Source organism: Mesocricetus auratus, unplaced genomic scaffold (genome assembly GCF_017639785.1).
Source record: "Mesocricetus auratus isolate SY011 unplaced genomic scaffold, BCM_Maur_2.0 Super-Scaffold_100676, whole genome shotgun sequence".
NCBI classification, from domain to species: Eukaryota; Metazoa; Chordata; class Mammalia; order Rodentia; family Cricetidae; genus Mesocricetus; species Mesocricetus auratus.
Window position 1 is genome coordinate 182,014,556 of NW_024429266.1, and position 17,507 is coordinate 182,032,062.

The window sequence follows — 17,507 nt, forward strand, 5'->3', positions numbered from 1 at the left end:
TAAATTAGGTTTGCCAGTATTTTATTGAGAATTTTTACATTTGCATTCATTGGGAAGTGTGGTCTGCAATTTTCTTTTGTTGTTGTGTCTTTATATCTGGTTTTGGTATCAAATTAACAAGTAGTGAGACACACCTTTCTTCTTTTTCTGTTTCATGGAATAACTCATATAGTATTGGTGTTAGTTCTTTGAAGTTCTGATAAAATTCTATAGTGAATCCATTTGCTCACAGACTTTTAATAGTTGGGAGACTTATTGCTGCTTCAGTCTTGTCGCTGGTTATGGATCTGTTTAAATCATTTATTTATTCTTGTAATTTTAGTATATTATATTGTTGGGGTTCCCCGAATTGAGGAGGGGTCCCCAAGCTGGATTCGTCGCCCCAAGAATCAAGAGTCCATGTGCCAATTGATGCAACACGCAAGAGGCTTTAATTAGGCATCTGCAGATGGGCCTCTCGGTCAGTTTTTAGACCGATTGGCCCCGAGGTTCAGTTACAATCAGCTTTTTTTTTTTTTTTTTTTTGGTTTTTCGAGACAGGGTTTCTCTGTATTGTTTTGGAGGCTGTCCTGGAACTCACTCTGTAGACCAGGCTGGCCTCGAACTCACAGAGATCTGCCTGCCTCTGCCTCCCGAGTGCTGGGATTAAAGGCATGTGCCACCAACGCCTGGCCGTACAATCAGCTTTTAAGACAAAAACCACAAGCCTTTGGGAGGGGTCCCTATCTTGTGACGGGGGCGTACGTGACTACTGACCAGGGGAAGTAAATGTCTTCCTGACCTACACGTTGTAAATTCCTCAAACCTTGGTATGAGTTAATCATCTCTCCCTAAGTAAATGGTGGTTATCATCTCCTTGTTTCCCACGAATCTTGTTTGCCCATCTCTGACGCCCTGGTCAGTTCGTCACAGGTGGTCAGCAGCTCAGAATTTGGCCTTTTGTGGGTTTACAGCCCTTCTGCAATTAAGGTTGCTAAACCATACATCCCATTCTGTGGTTTGGCCAGTTCCTGGGATGTGGCCCTTTGTTTACTTTCTGAGTTCTCTAGTGGGGTGCCCTCCCTGTTTAAGCTTATATTTTACTTCTATAAATTCGGGGTCTTTCAATATGTATATAGTTCATCTCTTTCTTTTAGACTTTCGAATTCATGGAATAAATAAAGGGTTTTGAGGTATGTCCTTGTGATTTTTCTGAATTTAATTGGTATCTCGTGTCACTCACTAATTTGTGCATTGGTTTTGATAATGTCTTCCCATATGTTGCTTTGAGTTTTGGTTTGCTCTTGTTTGTTCAAGGCCTTAGGTACAGTATTAAGTTATTAATTTTAGCTATCTCATTTTTTTAATGTAAGTACTTAGTGTTGTTTTCCTCTTAGAACTGCTTTTTGTTATTTTCCAAAGATTTTGGTATGTTGTTCATTTCATTCATGTCCAGGAATTTTTTTTTTATTTCTTCAGTGACCCAAGTTGTCTGCAAGAGCAGTACATGGTGTTAACAAATGAGTCACTCTCCAGCCCCTCACATTCCTCCTTTCAATGGGGCTGTATACAATGTTCAGGAGAGGACAGAGAGGCAGGGTGGCTGAGACGTTATTTTCTTCTGTGTGACTCGTGACTAAGGGTTGCAAGTTCATCTTCTGAGAGTCTATTGCTTGCCCTTGAAGATCACTTTCCAAAGTCATCATCAACCTGGTTCTCTCATCCACTGGACTGTGGCATGACTCTTCAGTCAGCTCTGCCATGATCCTTTGTCCACCTGCCTCTTAGATCTGTTGTAGAACTCCAGAAGCCTAAGCATATTATCTATTTCCCTGAGACTAGGGCTTTCCCTGAATTTTAAAAATCCAGCCTGTGGGCACCTTGTAACCCAGCCCTGGGTTCATTACTTTGTTCGCCCAGAATGTACCCCTGCCCCAGCTCTGACCATCCTCCAGAGTCTATAGTAGCTTTCTGTGCTTTAATATACCTTTAAACGTAAGTTTCTGTTACAATCCCTAAAATCCAATTGTTTTCTTGGGCCAAACTATAGTTTATCAGACCAACAGTAATCCTTAGGGCAGAATTTGGATAAGTAAACTGTTGAAAAATGAAACACGGGGCTGTAGAAAACTTTCAAAGCTGTTAAGAAAGAGTCATCTCCTTGGGGCTGGAGAGATGGCTCAGAGATTAAGAGCACTGGCTGTTCTTCCAGAGGTTCAATTCCCAGCAACCACAAGGTAGTTCACAACCATCTGTAACTAGATCTGGTGCCCTCTTCTGGCATGTAGGCAGAACACCATATACTTAATAATAAATAAATAAATAAAAAGGTATTCTTCAGAGATTAGCAACAATGGGCTCCAACTCAGCGTGAACATTCAGTGTTGGAGGAAAGAGACCCAGAGGAAACCATTCAAAACCAACATTGAAGTACCTGCCTCTGCATCACAAGGAGCTTCAGAACTAAAGGGTGTAACACTTTGTTTGAGGAAGACAACTAGGGGGAAAGAATAAACACTCAGTTGAGTCTAGCATCTGGACTAAGATGAGTAACATATATGATGAAGTGAGAAGTAATAATAGCTGCTAAAAGAACAAGGCACACTCCATGTGTTTCAATTCCACTCAGTGCTTTTATTTTAGAAAAAGAAATCACACTGAATCCAACAAGGTAGAACTACTGATTTCTTACTCTGCATTATTCTTCCACTTTAAAAAGTAAACTCAAATCTGTCTTGATCCAGAATATCACTGGTTATTTCAAGAGAACCTGTGGAAAAACAAGATTCACTTGAATCACAGATTTTATAATCTATCACGGGGATAAGGGGAAAAAGGGAAAGGACAGGAAGCCAACCAATATTGTAATATACTACAAAACTTCCAATTTTTTGTTATCTCCATTCATTGACTTGGTGATCCGAGTTAACAAAGTCATATTAATGTTCATAATATTTTAGTGAACATACCTAGTACTATAAATAAATACAGGCTTTCTTCCCAAATTCACCTGATTTTCTCTAGCAGATTATCTAGTTAAGTATATTTTCTCAGAAATTAAGATACCAAACAGGGGGGCTAGAGATAGTTCCATGGTTAACATCACTGGCTGTTTTTCCGGAGGGCCCAGGTTCAATTTCCAGCATCCAAGTGGCAGTTCACAAGTGTCTGTAGCTCCAGTTCCAGGTGATCTGACACTCTCACACAGACATACATGAAGGCAAAGCACCAGTGTACATAAAATAAATGATCATAATCTTTAAAACTAGAATCATACTTTTATTAGCATTATTTCTTACAATGTTGTTGGAGATAAATGTGTTGCTGCAGTCATAACTGTACCAGCACAAGACACTGAAGCAAGGATGAAAACTATTACTTTGTTTTAAATTTTATGTGCCTTGGTGTTTTGTCCTCGGTTTTGGGTCCCCTGGAACCGGAGTTAGAGACAGTTTTGAGTTGCCATGTGGGTGCTGGGAATTGAACTTGGGTCCTTTGGAAGAGCAGTCAGTGCTCTTAACCACTGAGCCAACTTTCCAGTCCAAGAATGAAAATCCTTACAGAATAAAATTAATATACAAGGCCCAAAACAAAATTCAACTTTAATTCTCTTACTCTTTTTGTTGTTGTTGTTGTGTTGGTTTTTTTTGAGACAGGGTTTCTCTGTATTGTTTGAGCCTGTCCTGGACCAGGCTGGCCTTGAACTCACAGAGATCCAACTGCCTGTGCCTCCTGAGTGCTGGGATTAAAGGCGTGCACCACTAACACCCGGCTTAATTCTTTTGCTCTTATCATCTAAATTTTCAGTACTACTGATTGGGACCTAACTGTTTAAGGCAGTAGAATATTTCAACATTAGAACAATTTTTTTAAAATACAAGGTGATATCATTTAAACAAATTTTTAGACAACAAAATTCAGTTAGACAGCTGTTCCACTATTGTGTTATTATTCATACTATTGACCCTGCTTGTCCCTCTTTTGGTTTTTAAAAGCTACAAGGAAAAGAAAGAACTTGGGAATACAGACTTCATATCTATGACAGACTGACTCACTTTCTGGAATAGAATAGAATGTGCAAAAGAGAAGCAGGTTTCATTGTAAGAATGTTTTCTCCTTTGATCAGAAATTCTAGGAAGCAAAGATGTCTTTGTCACTTTCCTCACTCAGATTTTATTTATGTGTGTGTGCTCATGAACACAACTGCTGGCAGACATGGGCGCTGGGAACTGAGTAAGAACCACACTCAGGTATGGGACAAACAGGAAGCACTTTTAACTGCTGGTTACCTACATCTCTGAACAGATCCCCATGCTTATACTGGGCTAGTGCTGCTCCTACGGCAGAGCATGTGCCCATAAGTGGGTCAAAGGCTGAGTGGCATAGAATGGAAACAGCACTTTAAAGTACAAGAGTCGGGTTTTAGCTCTGGCTCTGTAATCTTGGGAGGCTTTTTCCTAATTTATTTGAATTATTATTGTGTTCATTTTGCAAGCACACGAACATGCAGAGATCAAAGGACAACTTTAGGGAGCTGGTTCTCTTCTTCCTCCATGGGTTGTTCTGGGATAAAGTTCAAGTTCAGAGGAGTTAAAAGACTTGCATGGAAAGGTGCTGAAGTGCAAGGCTGACTAACCTGAGTTTGAAGCTTGAATTCCAGATTACAGTAAATAACCTTTGCAAATGTGTTGCACCCTTCCCCCATGGGGGTCTGCTGACCAGTTTGTGACTAGGAGCTTCTAGCAAAATACCTCTTGTCCTCTCCTCCCAGTACAGCCTGAAAGCAAGTTCCTGTTTTCTGCCCATCCTTATTTATTGTCTAAATTCAAGTTCCTGTTGTCTGCCCATCCTTTGCCAGAGGGCCCTGGGAATGTGAGCTGCTGACCTTGGTAGTTTTCCACCATGCCTGCTACTGGTATTTAATGCTCTACTCTTGTTACAATAAATATCATTCTCCTTGCAAGAATGACCTGCTGTCTTTGTCTTCATTTAAATCCTTAGCCCTTCTCCCAGATCATTGTGAAGTGCTGTAGCCCCAAAGCACTGTAACCTAACCATTCGCTACACAAATGTCTATGGCAGGTATTTGTACACCAGGAATTCACTATTAGATTAGTAGGAGCTATCACCACACCCATCTCTGGATAGCCTGTCTCTATCATATGACTTGAGAACATTGTTTCCATGTAACAAGGCCCTTAACAAATGTGCTTCTGAGAAACATTGTCTATGGAAACACTGAGGTCCGTTAGTGTCACTATTTTTTTGTGCCATACATCATGTGCATGTCTGCACTATATGGGAGAAGCAGAAGGATCAGGAGTTTGAGGCCAGCCTGATGCAAAACAAAACAAAAAAGTGAAACAAAGAAAAACAAAAAGTTTTATCTGAAAGACTAAGACATCTCTAATACATAGTTTTTAAATGAGCAGACCTCCTTTAGATTTGAACAGGAAGCAAGCTGGGTGTGGTGGCTACACAGAGGCAGACCCTGTCTCAACAATCCCTGACCCCACCACAAAAGGTTAAGTTGAAGCTAAAGTCTAAGACTGGGATAACCTCAGTAGAGCACTGGGCCAGCAATGAGCTCCTGTGTGCATTATGACTAATGATGTATTGAACTTCCATTTTTGTTAAAATTAAACAATTCTGATGCTAGAAATAAAGATAGCTTAATTAAACACCTACACCTGTTTAAGGAAATAGGTCTGCTTATTAAGATTTTAATTTTTTTTTTGAGACAGGGTTTCTCTGTATTTTTTTTTTTTTTTTTTTTTTTTGGTTTGTAGCTTTGGAGGCTGTCCTGGAACTCGCTCTGTAGACCAGGCTGGCCTCAAACTCACAGAGATCCGCCTGCCTCTGCCTCCCGAGTGCTGGGACTAAAGGTGTGCGCCACCAACGCCCGACTCTCTGTATTGTTTTGGAGGATGTCCTGGAACTAGCTCTGTAGACCAGGTTGCTCTCAAACTCAGAGGTCCGCCTGCCTCTGCCTCTTCAGTGCTGGGACTAAAGGCGTGTGCCACCAATGCACGGCTACTCTTTTATTCTTACAGACTTCAAAATACCATTTACTTTCTTCTACTTAGCCTAGCCAAATTCTTTTCTTCTTTCCCTTCTTCTCTACCCCCTTCCCTATTTCTCTTACTTTTCTCTCTCACATAGCTAATGCTGGCCTCAACTCTCCATGCAGCCAAGGATGACCCTAAATTCCTGCTCCTTCTGCTTCTGTTTCCCATGTACTTGGATTCCAGAAATGCAGTGCCACAGTATTAATGCCTTAAACCTCAATCTAAAAAAAAAGGCAGACATATGGAGGAAAAAGGCAGATAGAGCTCTTCTGTGAATTTGATGTCAGCCTGGTCCACATAGGGAGTGGGGGTAAGGAGGGAGGGAAGCAGGAGAGAGGGGGGAGATGGGGGGGAAGAGAGATTCCCCTGCCTCTGCCTCCTAAGCGCTGGGATTGAAGGCCTGTACTACCACCTCCTGTCTTAAATATTACTTCTTTATCTACCCTCCAGCATTCCTACTAAAGGGGGGAGGTCTTAATTCCATAAAATAGTTTAAAAGTAAAATTTACATTCAACATAATTTTTGCCATCATTAAGGTCAATATGATTCAATGTATTGGGGGATACAATTTTGCATAGAACTAGTAATTTCAAAGTAAGGATAATGCACCACTAAGATCAGATTCAACCTAAACTATGTTTACATACCACCACAGGATGCAACAATGCACCTTACACAACACTGCTCTGGAAACACATTCCTTTGGAAAGGACTTACCATTCCACGTAAAGAGGAAGCCATGTTACATGCAGCTTTCATCTCTGCCTTCCTCGCTCCACTTCATATGTCACATGCAATTTCTCCTGCTGTGCAGGGTTAATGTCAACAGCCACTCTCAAGGGTTCCTCTCTCTGCTGCCACCTACCCGTTATCACTCTGCTGCAGCAGAAGGGCATATAGAAAAAGACCTTGCTTACTGTTCAAATTAAACAGAAGCTTTAACATTTCACAGTTCACATGTGAATCAACATTTCCATATCTTGCCCATCCCACCTCAATAATCAGGAGAAAAAACCCCAATCACAGAAAATCAAATTATGATCAATGTTCATGCTAAGCTAGGAAAATTAAAAATAGAAAGAAAGGAAGAGGAATGGATTATACACTCAGTCGTTATCTCACAAGAGCCATGTTCTGTTCTGTTATTTTCCTTCCATATGTATCCCTATGAGCTATAAATAAACACATTTAAATTTTAACTAGGTAGTCTACAAATTCCAAATTCAGAGACTACCCAAAGAACCATGGAAGACATATCAATATAAAGCCTTTAGAGTAATTCTAGAAACTAAGGGTGTTAGGTGCTTTACCTGCTTGAGATTTCAATGTTCTGGACTGCTTATTGCCCAATGGCTCTGAATACAAAAAAACACGAACACATACGCCACCTACATTTAAAATAGGGTAGCATTTGTATGCCCATATAAGCATTTGGGTATTTTGTTTTGCAAGAGTTAATATTCATTAAGTCCCTTAGAAAGGGACCATGAGTGCACATTTCCTTAAACTAATACATACACAGAAATAGAAAAAGTAGGGGGAAGGAAAAGAATGTCTAAGAATTGAGAATTCACACAGCATAATGCCTAATATTTTTTAATATAAGAGTCACTTTTATTCCCATTCTTTGTCACTGGAGCCTACATTTGAAATTCGATATTAGATACTAAGGAACTATATCCAAGAACAGACTAATAACAATAATGGCTTGTTTTTTCCACCCTCCCCATTACCTTCACCCCAATAAACTTATATACAAACTTGCCAACTTAAAACAATAAAATACACACTGACATAAGCACCAAAAAGCTGGTCAACAGCAGCACCTCAATGACATCAGTTCTACTTTCTCATTCCTTCCCCCATCTCAAACCCCACCCTTTGACCTCTGCAAATGGGATGAGCCTGAGCAGGAGAAGTTGGTGATGCCAGGACTGCGCCGTTCCCACGGATGCTCCTAGAGGCCTGCTGTGCTTCTGGGAACTGAGGCACAGGGATGTCTGTCTGACTGAAACCTAAAACAACAACAATTCACCCCACCCCTCATGTTCCCCAAATCCCAAACAGCAGCCAGGTAAATATACTATAAGGTCCACCTAGTAAGTTTGAGTAGGATAAAATCAAGATTCCTTACAAGTGGGCAGTCAGTGTTTAATGGGGCATCAAAATGGAGGTTGTTTAAACTCTCCACAACCCTGTGCAGTGCAAACACTCTACTGGTGGCCATTCTCATAGGCCAGAGAACAAAAGTCTCCTGAAGAAGTCCTTCTTAGAACACCTCATACGTCCCTGCAGGAATGCAGCTGGGATTCCTGGACAAGTAAATTTCAGTTCAGTTCAACAGGTAATTATTTAAGATGCCAGAGGATGTCCCCTATGTCATGTGTCAACTTAAGCACAGAATAGGCTAATGACTTATTGTCCTGCCTCTTTAGGTATAGAGAGAACACTGAGGCCAGGATTTTATTCACTAACTAGTGGTCTGCTGAATGTATACATTCTTTGTGTAGAACACTGCAAGCTATCAGATAAAATTCTGCCAAAAATATAAAGGGAAGGTGCTGGCTACTGTCTCTGAAAGTCTTTATTTATTTATTTATTTATTTTTTGGTTTTTCGAGACAGGGTTTCTCTGTGGCTTTGGAGGCTGTCCTGGAACTCGCTTGGTAGTCCAGACTGGTCTCGAACTCACAGAGATCCGCCTGCCTCTGCCTCCCGAGTGCTGGGATTAAAGGCGTGCGCCACCAACGCCCGGCTTGAAATCCTTTATTAAAGAGAGATTATTGCCTCAAATGTAAAATGTAAAACTAGCTTTCAGAGTGAAAAACCTTAGAAAGGACAGGAAAGGAGGAAACAGTAAGCAAACTGGGATAGACATAAAGGAAAGAGCTAACTAACAGAAGACTACCAAATTTAACAAACTGTATTTCCATTTTGCCACTAACCTTGTTTTTTCATGACCCTGGCTAATATGGTTAATCATGTTATGCTTCAAAAATACTCCCCTGTATGTTCAAATCTATAATGTGTACTCTCTAGAATTTGATGGTCTTCAGCTATTCACATATATCCATTAGGATTACTTTATCAGAAAGGCTACAGTGGTTAGCTGGGTGTTGGTGGCACATGCCTTTAATCCCAGCACTTGGGATGCAGAGGCAGGTGGATCTCTGTGAGTCTGAGGTCAGCCTGGTCTACAAAAGCTAGTTCCAGGACAGCCTCCAAAGCCACAGAGAAACCCTGTCTCAGAAACAACAAAAACAAAAACAAAAACCAGAAAGGCTACAGTGGTCAATTCTAAAATGACTGAAATGCTCTATGGGTTTCACATGCCCCTTGCACATCACTACGGCCAACTGGACACTGCATCGTACTTTAAACCACACACACACACACACACACACACACACACACACACACACACACACACATATATATATATATCCTAGAACCTAATTTACTTTACACAACTCTAGTTTTCCATACCTGTCAACTCCTAATTGATGTCTTTAAACTGTGAGCTCACTGTGTATTCGGAACACCAACCCCTGAAAAAGCTTAAGCCAGAGTAGCACAATGGAAGAGACAAACAAACCCACAACAAAACAAAGCCAAAGTCACACTCTGAAAACTTAATTATACACATATATGCAAGGAATGGAGCCTCTAAATGACTAAACAAAACCCCAAGTGCTGAGTTCATCCCAATTGATTCAAACATTATCCCACAAACTCTCCTTTAAATTACTTGCTACCATATTTATGCATTATTTGTGTAAAAAAAGAAACAAAAAAGTTATGATAAACAAATTCATGTTTGCCTTTAAAGTGTTACAGAAAGAAAACTTAAACAAAACAGTAAAATGTTAGCCTCTGATGGAAATAAAGGAGACTCCAATTACCTGCCAGCAGGCTGGGCTGTGCCTGGTCCAAGCCGCTGCCCTTGGCACCCACTGCACAGCTGCATTACTGGGGGAGGGGAAGTTTAGAAGGGCACTGACCCCAAAGCTCTCAAACTCCTCACTCATCATCAGGAGGGGGGAAGAAGGGAAGTGTTTTCTCTGAGTATTTTTTGTTTGTTTGTATTTGTATATTTTGGCTCCTGAAAAGGCTGGCAAAGAACAGTAACAGTGCAAGCAATTAGAATATTTCTTCAAAAACAATTTTAAACATGTAAAACATTTAAGGAATTTTTAAAAAACCAAACTTTAGTTAGCATAGAAGAAATTTTCACTAGAGTTAGGCAGCCACCTGAGGAGGCATGGCAAAGTGCACTGGGGTAAAGTAAATAAAATACCACACAAACGCTAAAACAAAACGAAGACATTTCAAATCTAATCTAGAAGAGTAGATGATTCCAACAGCAGACTTCTGTTCATCACTAAAACATTCCAAATCCAAGGTACCTAATTGTATTTTAAGTGAAACTTTTTCTTTTCCTTCTTTTTTTTTTTTTGAACAAAAGAAATCAGTGAACCTGGTTATAAATCCTATGATATATTACATTTTTAAAAAAATGATAGCACAATAAAAGTAAATTTAAATAAAACTGAACAAACAGACAAACAAACAGCAGCAGAGGTTACCTGTCTGAGCACCTACATTTTCTTAGGAGGGGATCGTGTCTCACCAGCCACATAGCCCATAAACCTTCTCAAAACAGCGAACCAGGAGAAAACATAACACAAGATTTGATTTCACAATGTCTCTAGTACCCCCAACCCCAAGCTGGGGGTTCACTGAGAAGAGATTTGCTTTTCCATTGTTTTCTTCTTGAGAAAAAGATGACTGAGAGTCAGTGGCCTTTTCCAATGCCTTCGGTACTTTTCGTAAAGTCTGATAAAGTGCTTGATGAAAACAAAGTCTCTTGTTGGATTGTTTTCTAACGTTCCAGGGCAATTTCTTATTGATAACATAAAGAAAGATTTCAAAGTTCATTGGTGAAAAGCTAGCAGAAATGACCAATTATAAGTATTAAAAGAAAAAATACTTACTAGAAATTTTAAGTGGCATAGTTCACACCTATATATATGGAGTCCAATTTTCATCACAGATAACATAAAAACATCAGAATCATTAAAAATACAATTAACAATTACAATTTTAACAGCATATAAAAAGTTTACAGTAATTCAGAGTTTTGGCATTATTACATAGATTTGATAAATACATTTTATCTCATTGATGAAGATTATACAAAAGTTATGAAAACAATTATGAGAATAAACCAACTATCACTTGGTTTGAGTTCTTCCAGAATGATTTGTTCTTATTCTTCACCTTAATTGGGAGAATTCAAGTTGACCAACCCTGTTATTCACTCTAGTGTGAATGTAATGCCCAGAAGGTGGTTGGTGAAGAGCTGCATTTCAACTGTGGGTGATGCACAGAGTGGCATCAGTTCCACAGGGAGTGGAACTGACAGTGAAAACTTCTTATAATGGTGCTTGGTTTAGAATGGATAACTCATTTTCCTGTTTCTTTACCCCACCATAACAAAGGAATTTTTCAAATGAAGATGTTCTATTTGTTTTTAAATGTATGGACTTTTATGTGTATCTTCAAGTATATGGCAACCAGATAATCTATTTTAGGATCTGATTACACAATTTTTCATTTATTTCTCTATACCAAATAGTATGTACCCTTCAAAATATGATCATTCAGCAAAGTACCAAGTACCTTTATTGTTAGTCAATCAGAGATACTTATGATTCCCAATGACCCTGTACCAATCAAATTGTGCAGATGGAATTAGAGTATCCTAAAGAAAAATTAGAACTCCTTATGTATCTTTTGTGAGATGAAATGAGAGAGTTCACAGATTACAGGTACTATTCTATTTGTCAACAATCAACCTTCCACTCCATTTTAATATTAAATTCTATGGGGGGGAACCAAGTTTTATTACATTCTTTTTAAAATGGGGAAAACTGTACAGTTAATCATGATTGAACCTCTGTTAGAGCTGGATAACACTCATGTTTTGTTATCACCTTCAAGTCTCTAGTGTCCAAGAAATTATGTTAACGTCCATCTGAAGGAAAGCAGCACTGGAGAGGCAAAGAAAAACTTGGGGAAGCTGCAGAGAATTTGCAGGGAGATGGAGCTACTGTTTAAAAAGTATGTTGAGCCCTGTAGCATCTCCCATGTCTTAACACATCTCCCAGACTCAAACACTGGAATAGCTTTATCCTTGTGTTAAAGGCTCATATTATATGCAGACTGCGGGTTTTCATCAATTCAGAAAAGGAATACACAGTGGTCAGTACTGAAGGCTTAAGAATAGGGCTATGAGACTCAATATGTTAAGTAAATCCCAATTAAAACATCCAGTACACCTCCCTCCAAATCTTAAGTGTATAAAGAGAAAATGCATAACCACAACATTAAATAAGAACACATAGCCATGAATGAGTCATACATCAAACAAATAAACAAACAACACACACACACACACACACACACACACACACACACACACACACACACCTAAGAAGCATCTACTTTCCTAGTGTCTTTAGGGGAGTATCTCTGCACTATCTGTGTCTAAAGCAATTCAATTGTTTTCTTGTTTTAAGGAAAAAACTGTTTCCCATCATGCCATTCTCTATAATCTATTCTTTCTGTATGGTGTAAACAAAAAAAATACTGTATATTTGCATGCAACATATACATCCTCCTAAACCGTGAAAAATGCAAATACAAAAAAAACAGCATTAAGAAATCATTTCAGCTTTATGAATTTTACTTGCCTCCCCAAAATGATGTCCCTGTACTTATCCTTGAAATGTTCAACTCATCAAGAGAAAAGGTGGGCCCGGAGACTTTTAAATGTGTATGTTGAGTCAGTGTCTTGTTACCCAAAAAAAAGTAGCATTGTGTTTACTTTGGCCATTGTTAAAGATGAAGTCATAGAGCAAGGGTGTTACCAGCATGTATTAAAAATGCAACATTAACAGCATATATCTTTCAAAAAGACTAAAACACTAACAAATACAAGTCAATGCACAAACTTTAACTAGTGTAATTTTATCTACATTGAGTAAATGTTACTTTGTATACCAGACATTGCAATACTGTTCATTTCCCTTTCATCATGCAAACATGCCAATTTTGTTATTAAAAATCTTTATTGGATTATAGTCACATTACCCTCCCACCCAAATTAAGGGGGGGAAAAAACAAGGACAAACATGAAGATAAGAAATCCCGGTCAGAGCCCCTTAAGAGTTCATAAACAACTATGTGCATTTAAATGCTAGGTGAGAGAAACGGCAGAATTTTCAGATTGTTACTAAAACATTTCTGTATTTTAAGCAGATGCTCCTCTTGAACCTTCCTGAAGTCATGCTACCAAGTACTTGAATCAAGACCATTCTACATAAAAACAAAAGCTAGAGACCATGGAGAAAGAAACTTTCATGTTCCTCATGGCCTAAGAGTAGGGTTTTAGTAACTGAAAAGGTTACTAAGAGAGCCTGCCATTTCTCTGCATATCACCTCATATCACCTATTCTTCCTCTCTGAGAATCTGTAAATGAGTCAGGTAAGTATTACTATCAGAGGTCTCATCTATTTTCCCTTCTAACCAATCTTACTATACTTTTCTCTCAACCTCCTGAGCATTCTCCATGAACAGCATTGCAAGTTGGTTAAAAGAGGAACGGGGATGGGGTGAGGGGAGACAGTTTTACAGGGGTTTTGTTGGTTAATTATTTACCGGTGGACTCACTCCACCAGGAGTTTGATTTCATTGGCTAACAGCTGGTTCATGTTGAACAGCCCCCCTGGGAGCTTGGTGAGCATCTCTCGCTCGGTGGTGCTTTCAGGGTCGCTATCGACAGAGCTGGAACTTGCGCTCATGTTGTCGACAGCAGCGCTGGCAGGGGGACCGAGCTCCGGCTCACTAGTCTCACTGGCCGTGGACACCACAGAGAGCAGGGACATGCGCCGGGTGAGCCGGCCAGCGGGCAGAAGGGAGGCAGCATAGTCTGCTATGATACCAGCTACATCTAGATTACAAGCCTTATCAAAGGCGATGAAACCTACATTTGCATTGGCCTCGCAGACACAAAAGGAGCCGTCGTCTTTCATCAGCAGGTCAATACCACAGACATCCATTCCCAGGATATTAGACACCTGGATAGCTAGCTGCTTCCCTTGTTCACTTAGTGAGCACATCATCCCCACACCACCTGGCAAACAAAAAAGGTAGAGAGTTACCAACTTCTGTAGTACAATTAGTCATCCCTCTTCTAAATAGGTAATGAAACAATGCCAAGAGTATAAAACTGGTTTTTGTTTTGTCCCATTAAGACTAAATCATAATTATTTAATCCAGACTTCCCCACTCATGATCTTTTGCCTCAGCCTCCTGAGTGTTGGCACTATATATAGGCATCCACTACTAAATCTGCCAGAGCATAGATGAAAGTAAAGTGAGAAAGAACTTACAAGAGAAAGTCTTAAAAAGACATTAAACTTTCCTTAAGGTCTATTCTGCCTGTGATAACATGCACCAAACATTGTCCCTCAGCATCACATTGGTTTCCAGACCTCCCATCCCCATCAGACACCAAAATCTACAAATGGTCACAAGCCCTTGACAGAGTTTGTAGTGCCTACAACCTGCTACATATCTTACATATCTTTAATCAGCTCTATAGTACAATACCTGATACAATGGAAACACCCAAGAGCTGTAAGATGTTACTGCTTAGAACAAAGATAACATATGTTCAATACTGAAGGCAACCACTGTAGGCTCAACATCCCAGTTCACACACTCAATTCAAACAACGCTGGAAGAGTACCAGGAGAGGATGAGGGTCCCAGGAGACTAAAGTGGAGAAAGACTATTGGTTGATTCTTGCCAATTTAGTGTTTGGCTTCTGCAATGTTTTCAGGAACCTTTAGGAAGCACACACACACACACACACACACACACACACACACACACACACACACACACACACACACACACACACACACACACACACACTGACCTCTAGTCACCAACTCTGGACTGTTTAATTGCTTTGTTTTGGTCTTGTATTTTAAGACCTCAGTTGAATCATATGAATCGGCAAATATGGAAGATTGTGTTAAAAATGTCTGTATAAATATAATTAGACCATCTGATTTTTAAAAAATAATTAGCTTATTTTTATTTCATGCACATTTGTGTTTTTGCCTCCATGTATGTCTCTGTGAAGGTGTTGGATTCCCTGAAACTGGAGTTACAGGCAGCTCAGATCCACCATGTCGGTGCAGGGAAATGAATCCAGGTCTTCTAGAAGAGCAACCAATGTTCTTAACCACTGAGCCATTTCTCCAGTCCACCAACTGATTTTATATATAACAAGTGGAGAAGCCCAGCGAATTAGCAAGTTTGAGGCAGCTTGGTTTACAAAGCAGGTTCCACATAGCCAAGGCTACATAATGAGATTCTTGTCTCAAATATAATTAACTTAATTCAGCCATAAAATAGGAACAAAGGATGGTGCACATACTGGAATATGCAATCCAAATATGGCACTATTTCTCTATTGGTTCTACTCCAGAGTTTTTACATCACTAGCCAAATATATAGGTAAGGCTTAAGCTTTGCTAGTATAGAGTGAGAGTAAGGAAACATAATAGCATCTCACTTGGAGACTAGCTTCAAGAAGACTGGAAAGCTCAGAAACCTGACAAGATTTGGGTGTAGCAGCTCTGAACATCCACAGGAATGTCATACATAATGGCCAATGTAAACAGACAAATGAAACTAAGTCTTCATGATTACCCAGTGGTTGGAAAGGTAAGAAGAGTCCAGGGACCAGTATGGTTTCCCAGTACCTGGAGTGCTAAAGGAATTTGAAATTCTCCAAAAACAAATTTGAATAAGCCAAGTATGACAAGATAAATACCTAATACAAGAAAGAATGCTCTAAAGAAAATTCAAGTTCAGCAACAACAAAAAAAGGAACTCAGATCCACCTGCCTTTGGAGTGCTAGGATTAACTGTTTGCACTACCACTGCCCAACAGAAAGGAGATTTTCTGAAGCTAAAACAAAATGATTAGCAACTCAACATTCAATGGAGGAAATGAAGGACAGTACAGTTGTTTTCATCAGCACAATGCCTGAACCTGAATCTACTGCTGTTTCAGCCAGTAATTGTGGCTCCAAATCACTTATGTCCCACTGGAGCTGCCTCCTGCTGCTGCCACCAAATGGAGTTTTAACCAAACCTCTATTGTTCTATTATCTAAAAGGTTCGGAGTCAGGGGCTGGGATGAAAGCCTGCTAGCTCAGAAGTTGAGGCACAAGTAACTGACCTTCCCTCTTCAGGCATCCCAGAAAGAAAGCATCCTTCCACTCCATCCAAACCAAAGAAGACTGTCCCACTCAAGTCCTTCCCTACTTCCTGTGCATCTATCCATCTCCCACACTCCCTCTGGCTCCTGATTACTCTGTCAACTAATTGCTAGCTCCTCCTTCTGTCCCCCAAGGCTGATTTTATTTAATTCATGCAAATGCAAACTTGGGGTTCACAGTGACTGAATATCCTGTGGACTTACAGTTACTTGTGAAAGTTCACTCAGAAGTGTGGTGAAAAGGCAGTTGAAAGACTGAGGCAGGAGAATTCAGGATCAGTCTAGGCTGCCCAGTGAGTTCAAGGTCAGCTTGGACTATCCATTAAGACCCTGTCTCAAAAACAGAACAAAAAAACAAAAAAAGCAGAGTAAATCAAATATAGACAAAAAAATAAAATACAGACCCCCCCAAAAAAAAACTTAAAATGAAATCATAAAACAAAGTAGGAGATCTGGGAACTGAATCAGAAAATAAATCTTCCAGGAGGAGATAAATAGATGGAAGAGAGGGGGATAAGAGAGAAATAGGGAGAGTACACTGGAGAAATGACTCAGCAGTTGGGAGCACTGACTGCTCTTACAGAAAAACCACATGGTAGCTCACCACTGTAACTGCACAAACAAAACATATACATAGCCAGGTGATGGTGGTGCACACATTTAATCCCAGCTCTTGGGAGGCAAAGGCAGATGAATGTCTGTGAGGTAAGACTAGCCTTGTCTACAGAGGGAGTTACAGGGCTACACAGAAAAACCCTGTCTGGAAAAACCAAATCAATCAATCAAACAAACAAACAAACAAAAAGCCCACTTTATAATTAAAAAAAAAGAGAAATTTCTAGAACTTGTAAACAGCTCCCTAAATGGGATTGATCACAGGCCTTTAAATCCTAGCACTGGGTGATGTGGCAAGGCCCACTTTGATGGCTCAGTAGTTGACAAGGGGACCGATGGAGGAAGAGAGGGGTAAGGAGAGCAAAAGTGGCTTAAATGGCTTAAATAGAAATAAAAAAGTTTGTGCTCGATTTGGAAGCACATATACTAAAATTGGAAGATTAGCATGGCCCCTGTGAAAGAAATGAAAAAGTTCAAGTTA

General features: G+C 39.8%; 1 protein-coding gene across 4 annotated transcripts in view; it reads right to left on the minus strand.

The window, feature by feature from the left end:
• Nucleotides 1-2,592: 2,592 nt before the first annotated feature.
• The window catches only part of Rimklb (ribosomal modification protein rimK like family member B), a 33,327-nt gene continuing 18,412 nt past the window's right edge, over nucleotides 2,593-17,507 (minus strand). For 2 of the 4 annotated variants that reach the window (XM_040738187.1, XM_040738189.1), the window contains exons 6-8: nucleotides 9,950-14,245; nucleotides 6,766-6,927; nucleotides 2,593-2,749 (exon numbers count right to left, since the gene is read on the minus strand). In XM_040738187.1, the coding sequence (XP_040594121.1) occupies nucleotides 13,779-14,245 (467 nt within the window). In that variant the 3' untranslated portion in view covers nucleotides 2,593-2,749; nucleotides 6,766-6,927; nucleotides 9,950-13,778. The remainder of the gene's footprint in view (nucleotides 2,750-6,765; nucleotides 6,928-9,949; nucleotides 14,246-17,507) is intronic. The other 2 variants (XM_040738188.1, XM_040738190.1) reach the window with 2 other exon arrangements.